General features: G+C 33.3%; 2 protein-coding genes across 4 annotated transcripts; one reads left to right on the top strand and one right to left on the bottom strand.

The window, feature by feature from the left end:
- Positions 1 to 262: 262 nt before the first annotated feature.
- On the top strand, positions 263 to 2,092 carry LOC110421279 (putative peroxidase 61). The gene is made up of 4 exons (XM_021434834.2): positions 263 to 550; positions 896 to 1,075; positions 1,296 to 1,455; positions 1,620 to 2,092. Exons 1-4 carry the CDS (start codon positions 305 to 307, stop codon positions 2,060 to 2,062), a joined length of 1,029 nt encoding a protein of 342 aa, XP_021290509.1. The 5' UTR covers positions 263 to 304; the 3' UTR covers positions 2,063 to 2,092.
- A 276-nt stretch (positions 2,093 to 2,368) lies between these two features.
- Positions 2,369 to 12,946, bottom strand: LOC110421278 (rab GTPase-activating protein 22-like). 3 transcript variants are annotated; one of them, XM_021434832.2, is made up of 11 exons: positions 12,362 to 12,946; positions 11,404 to 11,502; positions 9,946 to 10,049; positions 8,124 to 8,932; positions 7,878 to 8,000; positions 7,650 to 7,738; positions 7,369 to 7,569; positions 6,109 to 6,495; positions 5,343 to 5,431; positions 4,434 to 4,679; positions 2,369 to 2,506 (listed from the first exon to the last, which is right to left on the bottom strand). In XM_021434832.2, the coding sequence occupies exons 1-10, from the start codon at positions 12,515 to 12,517 to the stop codon at positions 4,676 to 4,678; spliced, it is 2,061 nt and encodes a 686-aa protein (XP_021290507.1). In that variant the 5' UTR covers positions 12,518 to 12,946; the 3' UTR covers positions 2,369 to 2,506; positions 4,434 to 4,675. The 3 variants fall into 3 exon arrangements, with proteins under 3 accessions (XP_021290507.1, XP_021290504.1, XP_021290506.1); XM_021434829.2 differs by having other exon boundaries at positions 5,348 to 5,431; XM_021434831.2 differs by having other exon boundaries at positions 5,348 to 5,431; positions 12,374 to 12,944.
- Positions 12,947 to 16,896: the final 3,950 nt, after the last annotated feature.

Raw genomic sequence — 16,896 nt, 5'->3', positions numbered from 1 at the left:
GTCGACGTACGTTTTGCTTATTCACATAACGTAGAAGAATGTTGAACGCCTTGGTCCATGTGAACAGGCCTACTGCTACACATTTCCTCCACCTCACGCTGCCTAATTATCAAATGATCAAAGTTCTAAAATTAAGAATTAAAAAAAAAAATTTTGAATTCATCCGGCTTGGCATCGTCGGTCAAGACATGTGGCAAGTAGAAAAACTTGACTCTATATAGAGCTTACCATTACAAGCTATGAGGAAATATACAAGCTTGGGTGCATCTTAGCTTAATTTGTTTATTTAGGGGTGGGAGAGAAAATGAGGAGACAAAGATTTGTGATATTCCCACTGTTGGCTTTTGCACTGAGCCTGTACGTGGTGGACGTGGAGGGGGCGTCGTCACTGCAGCCGCCGGTGAAGCTGGTTTGGCATTACTATAAGGTGCATAACACGTGTGTTAATGCAGAGGTTTATATCCGGCACCAAGTGGAAAAGTTCTATAAAAGGGATAAAACTATTGCAGCTAAGCTTCTCCGGTTACAATACTCGGATTGTTTCGTTACTGTAAGTGCTTTCTCCCTCCTAGTTACTACTTTCTATTTGAATTAAAACTCAAATCAGTTTTGGTTGCAGGGGAGAATCAAACCTAATTTAAAAGTTAGGGAACACAAGGACCGAATATATATATATATCAAAACAAAAATTTTACTTGACTTGCTCAACCAAATGCTCCAAATCTAGTAGTTCATATGTTTCGGTTTTAGCTTTAATTTATAAATTTTATGGCTAAGATTGTATAATTATTGTACAAAAACAAATATATTAAGAAAAACTGATCTCGTTTTAAGTTTGAACAGCCATGGAAAATTAAACAGTATTTTCAGGTCATCTGGTTTTATGGAATTGTAGGGGAGTGATGGTTCAATCCTGCTAGATGGCCCAAAATCAGAGAAGACTGCACGGCAGAACAGGCGACTTGGAGGGTTCGCTTTTATCGACAAGATCAAAACCGTACTAGAAGCTCGGTGCCCCGGGGTGGTCTCTTGTGCTGACATTCTCAACCTTGCCACCCGAGACGCTGTTCATTTGGTATAGTCCCTCCTCTCTAAATTCTTCATTCGATAACCCATGTATCTCCTCTTTCTTCTTATGTACATGATGCATAAATAGTTTAGCTTATCCCATACATTCGTGTAAAATTTTAGTTTTGTTACCATAACGTGCTGAAAGATAGGCATCCCATCCCACGATGTTAAAGGGCAAATGCGTTGTTACAAAATCATTAATTAGTGGTGTGATGGATGGACAGGCAGGCGCACCATCTTATCCTGTACTTACAGGGCGGAGGGACGGCATGACATCTACCGCAGCATCGGTTGATCTCCCCTCACCATCCATCTCATGGGAAGCTGCTCTCGCATATTTCAAATCAAAAGGCTTGGATGTGTTGGATATGGCAACGCTTTTGGGTAAAGGCACTAAACCATAGCTGAATGAATACTAATCCATATTTTCATCGGCGAAATCCATAAAATCATGTAAACTAATTGGGTGATAATAGGTTTCAAGGACACCAACCAAATCTTAATGGTACTTCATTCCTATTTGACTACTTACCTTCCTTGGATATCAGGAGCACATTCCATGGGGAAAACAAACTGTAGCTACATCGAGGATCGGCTGTACAATTTCAATAAGACAGGAAAGCCAGACCCAAGCATGAAGGCATCGTTCTTGGCAAACCAGAGAAAGCTATGTCCGCCGCGATTGAAGAAGGGCCAAAGCTACCCGCTGGTTTTTCTGAACCCAGCATCTGGCCCCAAATATAGTTTCAGCAACTCCTACTACTCCAGAGTCTTAACCAAGGAAGCTGTCCTGGGAGTTGACCAGCAGCTATTCTTTGGTGATGATACTAAGCAAATCACCCAAGAATTTGCTGCAAGCTTTGAAGATTTTAGGAGGTCATTTGCTCTTTCCATGAGTCGAATGGGAAATATCAATGTGCTAACTGGAAAGGAAGGAGAAATACGCAAAAATTGCAGATTTACAAATAAATACAATCCCAGCAAAAACTAGGCGAGTCACTCTGCTGGGGGAAGAACAATCTATAATCATAAATTATAGGGATGATTGTCATTGGAAAGCAAATTTTCTTGGGTTTAAGGTATGGCAGAACATCAATAAAAACAACATGATGGAAAAACTATTTTCTTTCCACAAATAAAATTGTATAACTTTTTCAATCCTGGCCTACACTGTCCGACAGAAAAGCTAAAAGTTCAACAATCATCTATTAACTGCACAGACTATTATCTGTAAATTCACGTGCATAAATAAGAAAACAAACTTGATGAACAATTTAACAATTAGATTTACAAAATAATATGAATTATATAAAGACAAAAAGGCCAGATCACGCTCGCCTAACCTGTGCGAGGTTCCGCATAAAAGCCAAATGCTTACATCTGCATGAACCTCGAATAGACGGGACTTCTTACCACTTTCCAGTCTTTCTCGTGGCTTCAAAATGAGGAAGCAAAAGGAGAAATCTTTGTAAGCTACAGCATAAATCGGATGCCAAAAACAGAGTAAGAGCAATCTCAATCATGCTTCATCTATTATTGCCAGGCAAACATTCGTGACTGGGTGGGGGTTGAATGTTATTTTGATGCAAATTAATTGATTCCAGTGATATTCAAAAAGACAACCAAGAAAATAAACTTGCATCAATAGAATGTCCAATGCACTCTAAGAAGACACTAAAAGTCTATTTAATAATTATGGAACCACACAAGCACAAACTCAAGGTGAAGCAAGTATTTACAACACTCTTAACCAAAAGATTCTCCATAAAGTGGGATTTTATGGTCCTACAGCAATGAATAAGAGAATTGAAGAAGTTATGAGATCCTGATTAGTCATCTAAGAAAAAAATGTAATCCCTTCATAAGAAGATTAAGATCTGGAAGAAAAATGTAGGATAATTTTCCTGAAATCATCATAATTGAACATCCAACTGCCTACTTGCATATCTTAATAACTGGACGAGTGCACTCTAAGAAGACACAACAGCCTACTCAAATGATTGTCAAACCATACAAGCATTAATTGTAACCAAGAAAATTATTTGAATAAAAGCTTATATCATATTACAGTAATCATATGCCAAGCACCAAACTGCGAGGAATAAGAGCATGGAACAAGTTCTGAAATCTGATAAATAGGTCATCAGACCAAAAAAGGAAAGATCATTGCCATGTAGGAAAGACTAAGATCTGGGATAGAGAAATGTAACTTGATCATTTTTACGAGATCTTTAATAAATTCAATACCAAACTCCCTACTTGCACAGTTTAATAACCCTTTTGATGCGGGAGCATCCTAGAACTTTGCTAAATTTATTATCTTGGTATATTCTCTTATATTTGTCAGTATTATGTTTTTATTTTTATTTAAATGGTCATGTGACTTGCATGAAAATTTTAATGAATTTGAACTCAGTGTAGATGAGGTTTATTTGTAACCAAGGGCTAGGATAAAAAGCTGTTGTTGTCCTAGTATAAATAGTCTTCTACAACCACAAACCTTACTGTTCTTGTTTCACCTTCAATTCTACATTAATTCAGCCTCTATTATGTTTTGTTCTACTTATCCTATTTCATACTGCATCACTTTTCTTTTGGTGTTTAATTTGGAACTAAGGCTGAATCTAGAGCTGAGACAGTACATAACAATTTAAACTCCAAGTTTATATGAAAGGTACGTATGCAAGAGCTAGGTATGGACCCAACATCAGCTTCAAACATAATATGCAGAGGAAATGATCTGAGAATAACCTATGAACAGAGACGCACACACAAACACATACATATTTATAAAAACTTTTTTGAGTAAAAAGCTATTTCATGAAATTTTTTTCCCAGGGTTTGACCAAAATGAGGCAATGTGAAATTATCCTTTAACAGCTACTTCAACCATGCACTCTATTCTGACTATTTCTTCCCTTATCACCAGGTTAGCTTTATTTCTTTATTCAAAATTTTTTCTTTTTATAATTTTAGTGCACAGGAAGGAGCACTGAATGGTGGTCCATGCCATAAATCAATCCATTTTACATAATAAGTTAGCAAATGATTTGTAGTTCCCCTGAAACTATCAATCTGATTATCAACAATTGAAATCCCTGATTAAATTGATAATAGGTCCAGATTCACCAAAATTTTGAGTAATACATAAATTTACTATATATATTAATTTACAAAAGAAAAAATTACTATTACTATATTTGACCTGAAAATATGTACCCCAAAGAGTAGGGGAAAAATATGTGCCAATATGTAATTCTGAGTCGGCTCAACTCAAAAATTCTTCTTCATGAATTTTATACATTCTTTGCATCAGATATTACTACTGCTGTAGAAAGGAATATAAACCAGATGGTAATTACCTTGGAACAGACTTGAAGAAAATGGGGGTGCAAAAAATAGGATGAATCTTCGGACAGCAAAAGCACTTCTGCTTCATCCCCCATCATAAAAGATCCAACATAAACTTTCATGCCATGTCCAAACTAGGAATCCCACACACGAAATACTGGCTAAAAGTGCTGTTGCCTTTTCTTGCCATGATAGTAGGCAGGAAATGCTGTGACCTACTCACTATTCCGAGCTGGATGGCCTTTGTTCTTGATTAGCTGATTAAAACAAAATGTTAGATTTACCAAAGGTTACTACAAAGGTGAAACATTTAATAGAGCAAAGAAGAAAGTCATGCCTCGCATGCCCATTACATACTACGGACTTGCACATTTTACACGCCATATGCTTTAACCATAACTTAGCAATAGAGACAATTCATAGCTTCAGGTCAGCATGTTAATGTTCTCATCCGATCCATTCAAAAGGAGAATTGGTTTAAAACAAGAGTATTAATTCTGTCAGAAAACTAAGTGATGCAAGTTGATCCTAACTATGGTCAAGAAAAGCCATTGTCAAGAACTAAACACACTATATATGGATCATATAAAACCACAGTGCTCTTATTTAAGACTATATCAGTAAACCGAGTAAAAACTGAGGTCCTATAAATCCTGTTCTTGTAGTCTCTCTCTTGACATAGGTTATAGGTATCATGCATTAATTCACATCTTGTCACATGGGCAACTGTGTCTTTTTCTACATGTTCAAACACCATAACAGCATTAGAGTTTCTGATATGACAATGCCCATTGTCATTGGAGAGAGAGAGAGAGAAAGAAACAAAAGTTTTCAGTTTTCACTGCTTAGTAGCATAAAAGAGTTTGAATTTATATGTCACCTCTCACTCATAATTCCATAAAAGGAAAATGCATAATTACCTAACCTTGTACAAATATTTCTTTCTGAGTTTGATCGCAGCACCTATGCATCTTTTGACATGGATTTTCAGAAGCTTATCATTGAAAATCTGCAAAAGTACAATTATTGAAATCAAACAAATATTCCCAACCATCCAACAAAAAAAGAAAAAAGAACCATTCCTTTTTTCAGTTTTAAGTTCTCCCCACAACAGAAAAGTAGAACAAAAATATTGACAACAATCATTTTCCAAACTGAAGCTAAGCCACTATTTCATAGGTAAGGCATCACTTTAATCATCATACTACCAACTTAAGAGTTGATTCCACCAATACCAGGTTAACTACCGTATTTTTCATTTACAGAACTGTATCAAACTTCCATCAAGCCACCAATGCAGAAGTAGCCCTGGTTATCCATCTTAATAACAGTAACTGAAACTCTTAACTCGGGATAATTCAGTTTCTTCCACAGATGAAGAAAAGTTGCTAACATCCTTTCATCAATAACCATGTTCTGAAAGTTTCTTTAGAAGAAAATAATACTCTTCTAGGTTTTTACAAAAGGGCAAGATATATTGCCTAACTAAAACGTTTGCAATTCTAAGTAAATTTAACAAGTCCCAAGACCTTGGCTAGCTAGCTCAAAAAATTGCAAGAAGGTTGTAACCAAACACCCTAGAAATCATGCTAGGAGGGGTTGTGAGTTGAGTGGACAATCAAAGCTGTGCATGTCTGTGGAGACAGAGAGGGAGACAGTATGAATTGACAATTCTAAGGGACTTGCCTTTATCATGTCATCTATTGAACGGGTTTGCCTCATGATTTTTTGACGGTTCATGATAAGAATAGCAGCCACACAAAAGACAGGCAAATCATCATCTCCTGTCCTAGTTGATGAGACAACATTGCATATTTGAAGGCGATCAGTTCTAGACCAAAAATTCCGTGTCAAACCACAAAAGGGATAAGCTGATGCTGATTTTATTCCAGCATTCTCAGACAAGGAATGTTTCAATTGTAGGCCATCCTTTACACCATCATTTCCATTTTCTGAGTTTTCTTCTCCCATTTCTGCCCCAGAATCCCTCGGAAGCTCTACAATCAATGCTTCCAGACAAATCTCCTCTAAATTGCATGTGACAGATTCATCAAAATCAGCTGCCCACATCATCTACATTGAGGTTAATATCATCAGTGCAAATCTCAAAAAGAAACAAACAAAAAAGTAAATAAATAAAATAAATATGAAAAGTCAAATACATTTCATTCTTTTCATGAGAAGTTCTTGTGATCTCATAGAACTTTTTTATCTTAGCATCCCTCATAGGCTAATGCTCAATTTTAAGAACCATGCTCATTAACATCTTCTCATACATTGAAAGACTTGAAATTGACAACAAAATAAAATAGAACAAGTCAACATTTTGAGATTCAATTAAAATGCAAACCAATAATATCATATATTGCTCCCATATAAATAGTTTCATAATGATCCCTGTCATTTTACAGAACAAAGGAAAATCTGTTAGAAATTTCAAATCATTTCCTATGGTCCTTTTTGTTTAACTTTATATTGTAAAAGGACCCTCATAGATGCAGTACTCAAAGTTACTAGTTGGAAATAATATGGGGTCTATACTCCTCCAAGTTGATTTCTGAACCTGCATTTATATATACCATCAGTCCAAGGTTGGAGTTAATCTAGGGTAAGACAACCATCACTGATCACAACATGCAGGGCCCTAAAAAAGGCAAGGACGGAAAAAGGAGAAAAAACAAAAGACAAAGAGAAAAAGGACATAAAAATCCAGAAATATTGGGTCCCAATCAAGTGTGCAATAAAGAAGATGCTAGCAACAAGGAATGCTCTAAATAGGCATCAAAATTAGTGCCAGAAGCTTTCTACCTTTCTATCATTAGCTTTATCGTCAATCTAGGGACTATTGCACCTTTTCAAATTTTAACACAATGCTTGCTTCATTGTTACCTAAATATATTAATTCCAACAAAGCTGACAGCTTTATATGAGACTAAGAGCACATACCTCCCACATACGAAGAGCCTCATTGAAAGATAATTCTCGGCGAAATAAAACCAGCAGCATTGGAAATGCAAAATGAAGGCTTTCAGCACCTATATTCGACAGATGTGCAAAAATTTCCCTGTCTGTGAGTTCCAAGATATGCCACAATGCTTGCAGCTGCTTCATCACACCAGTTGGTCCCTCCATCTGAAAATTTTCACGCTGGAGGCATGTCGAAAAGCAGATGTAAGTGGAAAAAACATAAATGATAAATATCAACACATTCACCAAGTTTAAAATACCATTCTCCTAAGGAGCATCTCAAAGCACCAAAATGCATCCGCATTATCCTCAAAGAGAACAACAAAAGGAGACAGCAGGTCACTCATACCTAATCAAAATCCAACCAAAACAATTAGCGTTTAACACTCAAAACTTCAAATTGAATCTTTCACAGTTTTGCACCAGATAAATAGCAATTCAACAAGAGAAAGGTTCAACAAAATGTGTTATGAGTAGAAAGCTAAAACCTTGACAATAACCAGTTGCAGGATCAACCCATGCATAAACAGCAAGAATATCAGACATTCTAGCTAAATTTCTTGTATCCTCATAGAACTCAAGATGACTATCTGTTCTCACCACATCAACAACTGAGAAAAGGAAAATTATGTCAGCTGAGAAGAATAACCAAATAAACAGTATCAAATTATCTATTGCTATACAAAAAGGGAAAAATATTTTGCAATACAAATAACACAAGGTAACTAAGTCACCTATTCTGTGCAGAGTCCAAAGCCATTCAGATACTCTTTCATCATTGGCAGCCCCTTCTTGAGATATGGTTGCATTTACCAAAGGTGTTTCTGGAACATCTGATATTCTTAATCTGTTGACTGTTTCTGTTTTATAACTTACATTGTTGGATCTCAGAACTGGCTCATAAGCATCAGGATGGACCAACTGAATTTCCGAGTTAAAAGGACATGAGATATTGTTAGATAGTGAGGGTGAAACATTTGATTCGATGATTAAATCAGCATTGTTATTGATTTGAAAACTATGCATATTGTCATCCTCAAATATCAATTTACATTGTGCAGAATACCCTTCCTCATTTGCATCAAATTCTTTCTCGTCTTCACTCTTCTCAAACAAGTCTGTTACTGGTAAAGGAGGAAAATCAAAATGACATTGGGTTATGAATTCTGATCCGTGACATTCTCCCCCTATTTTTGAGGAACAGCGGCCATACGGACCAGAAGTTGATAAAAAACAAGAGTCATATGCAGCAGTCTCAGTATTTCCCCTCACACTGACAAGGTCAGCAAAATCACTACAACTCTCTCTTGGGTCGGCATATGACTTATCAGTACCGTTATTACCCAAATCAGAATATTTCTCCGTTTTATCAGTATCATCAGTGGAAGCTTGTCTACGTTCAACTTTTGATTCCCTTTTCCCCCCATCTTTGGAGGATGTCCTCATATCCATAACTTTTGAACCCACATTATAGGCAAGTGAGCCAGTTCCTATGCTTGAATGCATTGTCTGGCATTGCTTCACAAGGTCCTTGTAATGTTCCCTGCATACATTTCCATGAAGCTGTTAAATATTCATAAATCAGCAAATCAGAGCCTTGATCTTAACAAAGCATAGAGGTATACACATCATTTCCAGCACTATCGAGATATTTTCTAAAACATTTCCAGCTACTACAGTAAACAAGTTAGATGCAAATGCATCATTGCCCATGCTTTAGCAAGAGAGAGCCTTTTCCCATAAAGAAAATATGTTTTCTTCAATAAAGCTAATGTATATCATTCTCTCAACCAAAGCATAGAACTAAGAGTTCAAAGCAAACCCACAGATAGGTACAAAACTTGTTTTGAATATAAATAATTTTAAAGTGAATTATAGAAGCATGATCTTATAGTAATTCTATCCAAGCAAAAGGCACCTAATTTTGTCACTGTCTGTTAATCTCCTGTCTCCTTTCTGCATTCTCAATGTTTTGCAGTTTGAGCTCTTTTCTCAGCACTTAAAACAATAGTATCCATGTAAAGTCAGTAGGTTTTTAAACAAGTTGTAGCTTGCAAATGGCGGGTGAAGTGGATAAGGATGAACTAGAAACTTCATTATCCTTATATAATAAAAGCTAATAATGGTAAAATTATAATTCTTTCCAAAAAGAACCTGTAAAAAGGTACCATTCTAGTTGGTATAAACCAAATCATCAAGAAATAAGACTTTGCTAACAACAAATCACACCTTTCAATAATTTGATAAGCAATGAGGAAAACAATGACAAACACAAAGATGTGTTTCATGGGTAGCTATTTCCTTCAGATGACTAAGATCATATTTGTCTATCTGTTGAGAAAGAGGAGAAATAATGGACAATGCAGATAATCATTAAAAAAAAATTAATGATCAAAAGCTAACCATGGTTGAAACTAAAGAACAATTAGACAGGACTATTCAACTGTAAAAGGGTATTCGATTGGTTTGACTTGCAAACAGAACAGCCTACAAATAGGCACTTACAAGGAAAAAAAATATTAGTATAATATAAAAGGAAAAAGAACAGGCCTAGACCTTCGGGCTGTCCTTAATTGCCTTCGGTAGTCTGCAGTGCTCCCCAATGCATAGCAACCTAGAAGAAATTCCCAAACTTCTGGTCTTATAGATGGATCAACCCCCTAACATCACATGAGATAAATTGCTGTTACAATTTTTGACTATCTGCAGAAATTGTGAGTGTGTATGTGCGCATATTTGGCTGGGGAAGGGGGGATATGGAAAGCGAATACAATACTGAAAAACAGCAGCACAACACCTAAAAGTCTTCAAGCTAGTCAAGGTTAACGGGGAGACAAGTGTATCCTATGGAGCCAAACATAACAAAAGAAGAAGTTGCTAGTTTGTATTTTCTATTCTCTAATTCAATCGTGCATCCAAGCTCAGGATTGAAACCATACGTCATCTTCCACCCTTTATTTACGAGCTTAGATGCCATAAGAGAAAAGTGGCAAACTAAAGAAGCCCAATGGTGAATTATATCCAAGTAACTAAGAACCAGGTAGGATGCAGAGTGTTATGAGGCAAAACAAACCCACTGTGATACCAAAAGTGCGTGAGAAGGTAAAAAAATGGACAGCAAGCATCATGAATGCAAACAAAACAAGATGAGAAGTGTCATTAAGCCTAGAGGTTGCAATGGGTTGGAAACCATGCAATTTCTTGAAACAAAACCCAAATGTGTTTACAAATTTAGGTACTTGGCGATGTCCAAAACTGCAAATTCATATAAGCGATGTGTACTGTTCCCCAACCAAGCCACCCAAGAATTAGAGATGGAATGGGTTAAAGCAGGCATCTGACCAAACAAAAAATTAATTCCCAACATATTAGGCTCTTTTAAATTTTAGTCTTCAAAAAGTTAGAAATTCAAGAAACTGGTGACATGATAATAAGTTTGCATACAATTTACCATAAACAACAGTGATATACTAAAAAAAAAAAAAGAATTAAAGAAAATGTGATTGGGTTTGACTTTTCTTTCTCAATCAATAGGGTTTGATTATCATATAAGGTATTGATTGACAGGTCCTATTAGGGTTGGGACAAGTTGGTACTCTCTAAACCTATCCCATTCCCATCAACAGTAAGACCTCCTTAAATGAACCATGCCATATAGACATTCTTTAAAAAGGCATGAAGTATAGATATTTCTATAGGTGCGGTATAAGTAAAAAACAAAATAGAACTTGAATATCAGCAAATATCCTTGAAAATGACTAAGACAAACAATCTGTCAGGAAAGCAAGAATAATGATTGACAGATTATTGACATTTGGAACTATTTATTTCAACAAAAGAAATTAAAGTTACTTGAGGACAGTAGTTCTTACCATGGACCATCAACACAATTCCAGGTCCCAGAAGTACCAACGAAATACCAACAGATTTACAAAAAATGCAATAAGAAGGAACAACAAAAATACTAGCTAGTTGAACAAGATTTTTTTTTTTAAAAAAAAAAATAAGACATACCCCCAAAACAATAAACTTGAGTGCTTTCTGAAAACCAGAAACCTTCCCTTCGTTATCAAAAGTGGCCTGCCACTTCTCTGGCTTAAGCATCTTGCTTACCTGCAACATAAGTACATAGTTTATAAATATAAAAAATAAGGTACCCACAGTCACACCAAAACTAGAAAATGGAAAAAATAGATAAAGGAACATATTCAAATATATCAATTTTCCAAAACCAAGATAAGTTATGCCACTCTCTAACCATTAAAATTACCAAAATGGAAAAGGGAGAAATGAGTAAAGGAACATTTCTAATATGTGGACAACATTCATTACTCATTAGTCCAGCAGTGCTAAGAGTATAATGCTGCAATGAATTTGAACTCACATTGCATAATCTCAACTCATTTTTCCAGAAAATGTACCTTTTCACATATATAGATGTGTTAGCCAGAGCACAGCATTCAACTTTCAAAAAGACAAACCTCCCTTTTAATTAATGTTTGGTTGCAACCGATTTTTGGGATATATATGCCTTCCCTCGCAATTCAAACTTTTGTACTTTGTAAGCTACCAATTCAGCTATTAAAGGAGATAACAAAAAGGCTTAATTATTCAACAAAATTTTTAATTACTAATTATTTTTATTTCACTTTTGTTCAATGCCTTAAACTATTGAAACAAAAAATGTAACCAATTAAAATTTTCATGTTTGTAATAACATCCTTTCCAGTTTTCAAATAAAACCCTAGCTCCTGCACAAGAGACTCATTTAAGCCAAAATGTTAGCATCTAAAGACCTTATAAAGCTTGAAGGAAAAAAGTTTTCATCTTAAGGCATCACAGATTAATACTACTAGATACATAAGCCACACAATATAAAAGAATTAAATTTTGATTGAATAAGAAATTAAATTGCTTGATTATCGTTCAACACATTTATATATATATATAATGATTAAGGGAACAATCTTACAGCCAAGACAACCTTGATGGGAGATTGGGAAAGGCAAGGATCTCCAATGTCGCGAACGATAGAACCAACTCTTTGAATATTGACGGCTCCGGCAGCTGCAGCGGCGGCGGCGGCTTTTCCACAACTCCATTGCTTTTCCTTTCCCCCACAAGACATTACACTCAAAACAATACCCACCTCTTCCGCCTCCTCCTTTTCTTTTTCTCTTTTCCAACCACCATTCACCCTCTTTCTTTATTAGTAACAAAAGTAATTCCTACAATGACGAAATTTCACATTCGAATCACGTATTTTGGACTTTGATTAGCATTTCATTTGATTGATCGAGATCGTCGTTGGTTGATCTAATCAAAGGCATTCAAATTCATTAAAGAATTCTAAAATAACAGAGACGAAGAGAAAGGGAAGGAGGAGCTTCTCCCCCGTTGCCATTTTACAATCGCTGGACCGTTTCCTCTCTCTCCCTCTCTCTCTCTCTCCTTTTTATTATTTATTTATACTGATTTTCCCCCATTTTTGTTGCTCTTCTTCTCTTTTCTTTGCTTTTTTATCTCCTCCTCAATTTTCCTCTCTTCTTTCCTTATATATTCCTTCAAGTAAATTGTTTGTTTACTGTTTTTCTTTGTTTTTTTTTTCATATTATCTTTGCTTTAGATTTTTAATAAAATTTATTGATCAAAAATAAAATATTTTAACAAAATTTGAATAAAATTATGTCATAATTTGGTATGCAAATTAAAATAACTTTTTTTGTAAGAATAAAGAAACAAAGGACCTCTTTATAAAATGTTAAATCGATTCATTAACAATTTTATAAAAAAATAAATTCGTATGATGTTAATTTATTTTAAAATATCTAAAACTCAAATATTTTTATATAATTATATTCAATTTTGCTTGGTGAAAAATCTTACCAAGAGATCACTTGATCAAGGCCCGAGTAAGGGCGGAGTTTATACTTTTCAAGAAACCAAACTCTTAATAAAACCTGTTGCCCTTTCACTTGTAGACTGACTTTTTCACATGGTCACCCTTGGCTGCAGTAAGATTCATAGGTTTCCTTTCAATAAATCTAGTTTAGTGCGTATAAGACTTCTTTCATTTTTTATGTAATGATATTTGGGGACCTGTTAGGATTCTTAGTTTTGAAGGTTATAGCTATTATATATCATTTTTATCATATTACTAAAAGTTAGTGATTGTTTGACTTGATTTTTTTTCAAGTTATCTATCTCTTAAAAGTAAAAGTCAGACTAAATATAAATTTTGAAAAACTCTTAAAAAAAATAATTACAATATAACTCTCTAAAAAAAATACTATTTACAATAATTTTAATCAAAATTATAACTTATAAAAAAAAATTTATCAAACAACTTTAACTTAATTCTAAAAGCTATTATTTTTTATAAGAGTTTCATAATAGCTTTTAAGCTAAAAAAAAGTTAGGTCAAACAGGCTCTTAAACTTAAAGCTTTTGTTTAAAATTATTTCAAAATTTCCATTATGTCAATTTTTGTATTTTTCTTAAATTTAATTTTAAATTTAAAATTTTACATAAAAAATAACTAAAAATAATATATAAAATGATATATTTATATATTTTAAATATTATATATATAATAACAAAATTAAAAATTAAGCGCAAATGATTTTTTTTTTCTAAACAAGAATTAGTTTGATTCATTATATGTAAGTGTTTTGATAAAAGGATGCATATCAAATATATCAAAGGAAATGGATCAGCACCACTGCAACAACATCTTCAGCACCACCATCGATTAACACCGTTGCATCAGTTGAAATACTTGCCATGGAGAGAAGAATCGACTTGATAAGAAGAAGAAGAAGAAAATGTCAAGCTAATAGATTCAATATTCAATCTTTATCATCAGTACTTTAAGTGTTTATATCATCTTATTTGAACACACTTGTATTCAAACTTGTAGGTTTATCCAACCGCTATACTTTTGTATTATAATGATCTTAGCATGAAATGAAATCATCGAGGCAATTTTCACTTCTTATCAATTTCTTATTTCAATTCTTTAGTCATATCACATTTTCGAATCAATTTGTTTGAACATGTCATGAATGATCAATTGTAAGAATACTTGTTCTTAATACAAGTCATGATCATAAATTTTTGGATTTTCTTAAGTTCCATTGATGTCAATAATAATCAATACTCGTTAGTACATGTCATATTTGATTAATTGATCAATCAACTCTAAGTATGATAATGGTGTCTTCCTTAATAGTTTCAGTACTCTTGGAAAAAAAAAAGTATGGAGGTCGTGCCATTTTAATACATAACAGTGAATAAGTTCGAAGAAATGATTTTAAGTTTCTCAATTTTCTAACATTAAAAATCGAATGAATTGTTTATCGAATAAAAAATCTAAGAAATTGTCATCCAATCCTTAATGAATTAGAATTTCAAACTTATCGTAGATGAAAATAATTAATTTATTATTAAATATAGAAAGTCACAACTATAATTATATTAAAAGATTGACTTGACCTTTTGAACTGAACAAAATTAATGTTATATATAAGGAAAAAACCTTAAGATAGTATTAGTAATAGATCCAACTAAGTCAAGAAACTCATGTTTAGCCATTGATTTGATAATTCATTTTCCTATTGAAATCGACAACTCTAATTACATGTAAGTTTATCGTATTGACTAACAAAGTTCCCCTCTATAAATAAAAATGTTTTAGATTTTATATATTTTTTATTTTTAATAAATTATTTATTTTGTCAAGAAATGCCACATCATCTGATGGGTATTGTTAGCTCAAATATGAAATTCTTAAGAAGTTTACGAATTCTGTAATTCCTATTGCCAAAGTAATTAAAGTCTGTTTCAATTTTCTTATAATGCGGCCTATTATTATATTTAAAAAAAATTCTTTAAAACTAAATTACTACAAATGAGTACAAATATTGACTTTTCAATTTTCATCTAATTTATCTCAATAATTATTTACCTATTTGACTAATTATTTCAATAATAAACAATAAATATTATATACATCATAAAGAAGTTAAGAACAAATAAACATCACATAATTGTCATATCAAATAATGAATTGAAAAATATTAAACAATAAAAAGAGTTTTCAAAGTAAAAAAAAAAAGAAGAAATAATAACTGAATGTAGTTTTCAATTTTGGGTTTTTTTCCTTAATTTTTATAAGACCAAAAAAATCATGGATGATTTGCAAAATGGGGAGAGAAAAGGGAGATTGATAGAGAGAGAGGGAGGGATATTTTTTACAAGAGGATATTTTTGAAAAAAAAATAACTCTTCTAAAAAGTTTGTGTTTTTAAAAAAGAAAAACTAAAACATTCCTATTTGTAGCTTTTTTTAAGCTTTTTTTTTTATATTTTGTTCTTTGAAAAAAGTTATTTTTTTTAAGAACTTCTCACAAAATACTGTTTGGCTTAATTTTTACTTTTAAGAAGTAGATAAATTAAAAATAAATTAGATTAAATAGACACTTAGTTGTCATATCCAAAAATTAGTTTAAAAATCGAGTCTGACCTGTCCATTTAAACTTGTTTAAATTAAATTTATTATTAAAATATAAAAATATTTTTATATTAATATTTTAATATTTTTAAATAATATTAAAACTAAAGATAAAATAAACTAATATAACTTTTAACCATAATTATACGCGGGTCTACTAGTTTTCAAATTGAACACTCTACTTAAAAAAAAAATCTTTCACTAAACATATATGTTTAATTATTAATCAACTCATAATATTGTTATTAGTTTGATGATGTGGCATTACTAAAAGAATAATTTTACTCTTTATTAATTTTAAAAATTATTAAATTATAATTTTTCAAAAAAAACTTCTACCTTATGTCCAACCATCAACCACCTCACAATCAACAACCCCATGGCCATATCTAGCAAAAAAGTGCCAGATCTAGCCAAATCGAGCTAGGGATCATCGAGTTTATCGGTGCTTCCCATTTACGTGCTCCCCATGGAGCACAGATCCAGTGTTCCTTGGGGAGCACCGGTCTTGGTGGTCATGGGAGCACCAAATTTGGTTATCTATGAGAAATTTGATGGGATCTAAGTCAAATTTGACTACGAGTGGTTAGTAGAGATAGAAAACACGTCGATTAATTTTAAAAAAGATAAAAAAATATTTTAAATATTAATATCATTTACATGTTTGAGGTAAAGTGTCTACTTTGTAGGCTACAAGACTCATGTACAATTATTGTTAAAAGCCAAAGGTCTTAGTGTATTTTACCCCTAAAACTAAATTTAAAAAAAAAAAGTTTGCACTAATATAATAATATATCGAATTGAGTTGGATCTAAAATGTCTTGTCCAAAGCCCAACCCAAGTCAAATTGGACTTGCAAGTCTGGTGGGCTATGAGACCCATGGACAACTTGTGATAATTACTCTTATATTGATTGAAATTTTTTTCGTCAATGAACAAAAATACTACTACTTGTGTCATGGCCCATGCCCATGTCTGAACTCGAGTATGCTACAA

The sequence above is a fragment of the Theobroma umbraticum genome, unplaced genomic scaffold, assembly GCF_002168275.2.
Source record: "Theobroma umbraticum cultivar Fairchild unplaced genomic scaffold, ASM216827v3 scaffold_130.0, whole genome shotgun sequence".
Taxonomy (NCBI): domain Eukaryota; kingdom Viridiplantae; phylum Streptophyta; class Magnoliopsida; order Malvales; family Malvaceae; genus Theobroma; species Theobroma umbraticum.
Note: the sequence above shows the minus strand (reverse complement) of the source record. Positions and strands in the feature narration are given on the sequence as shown.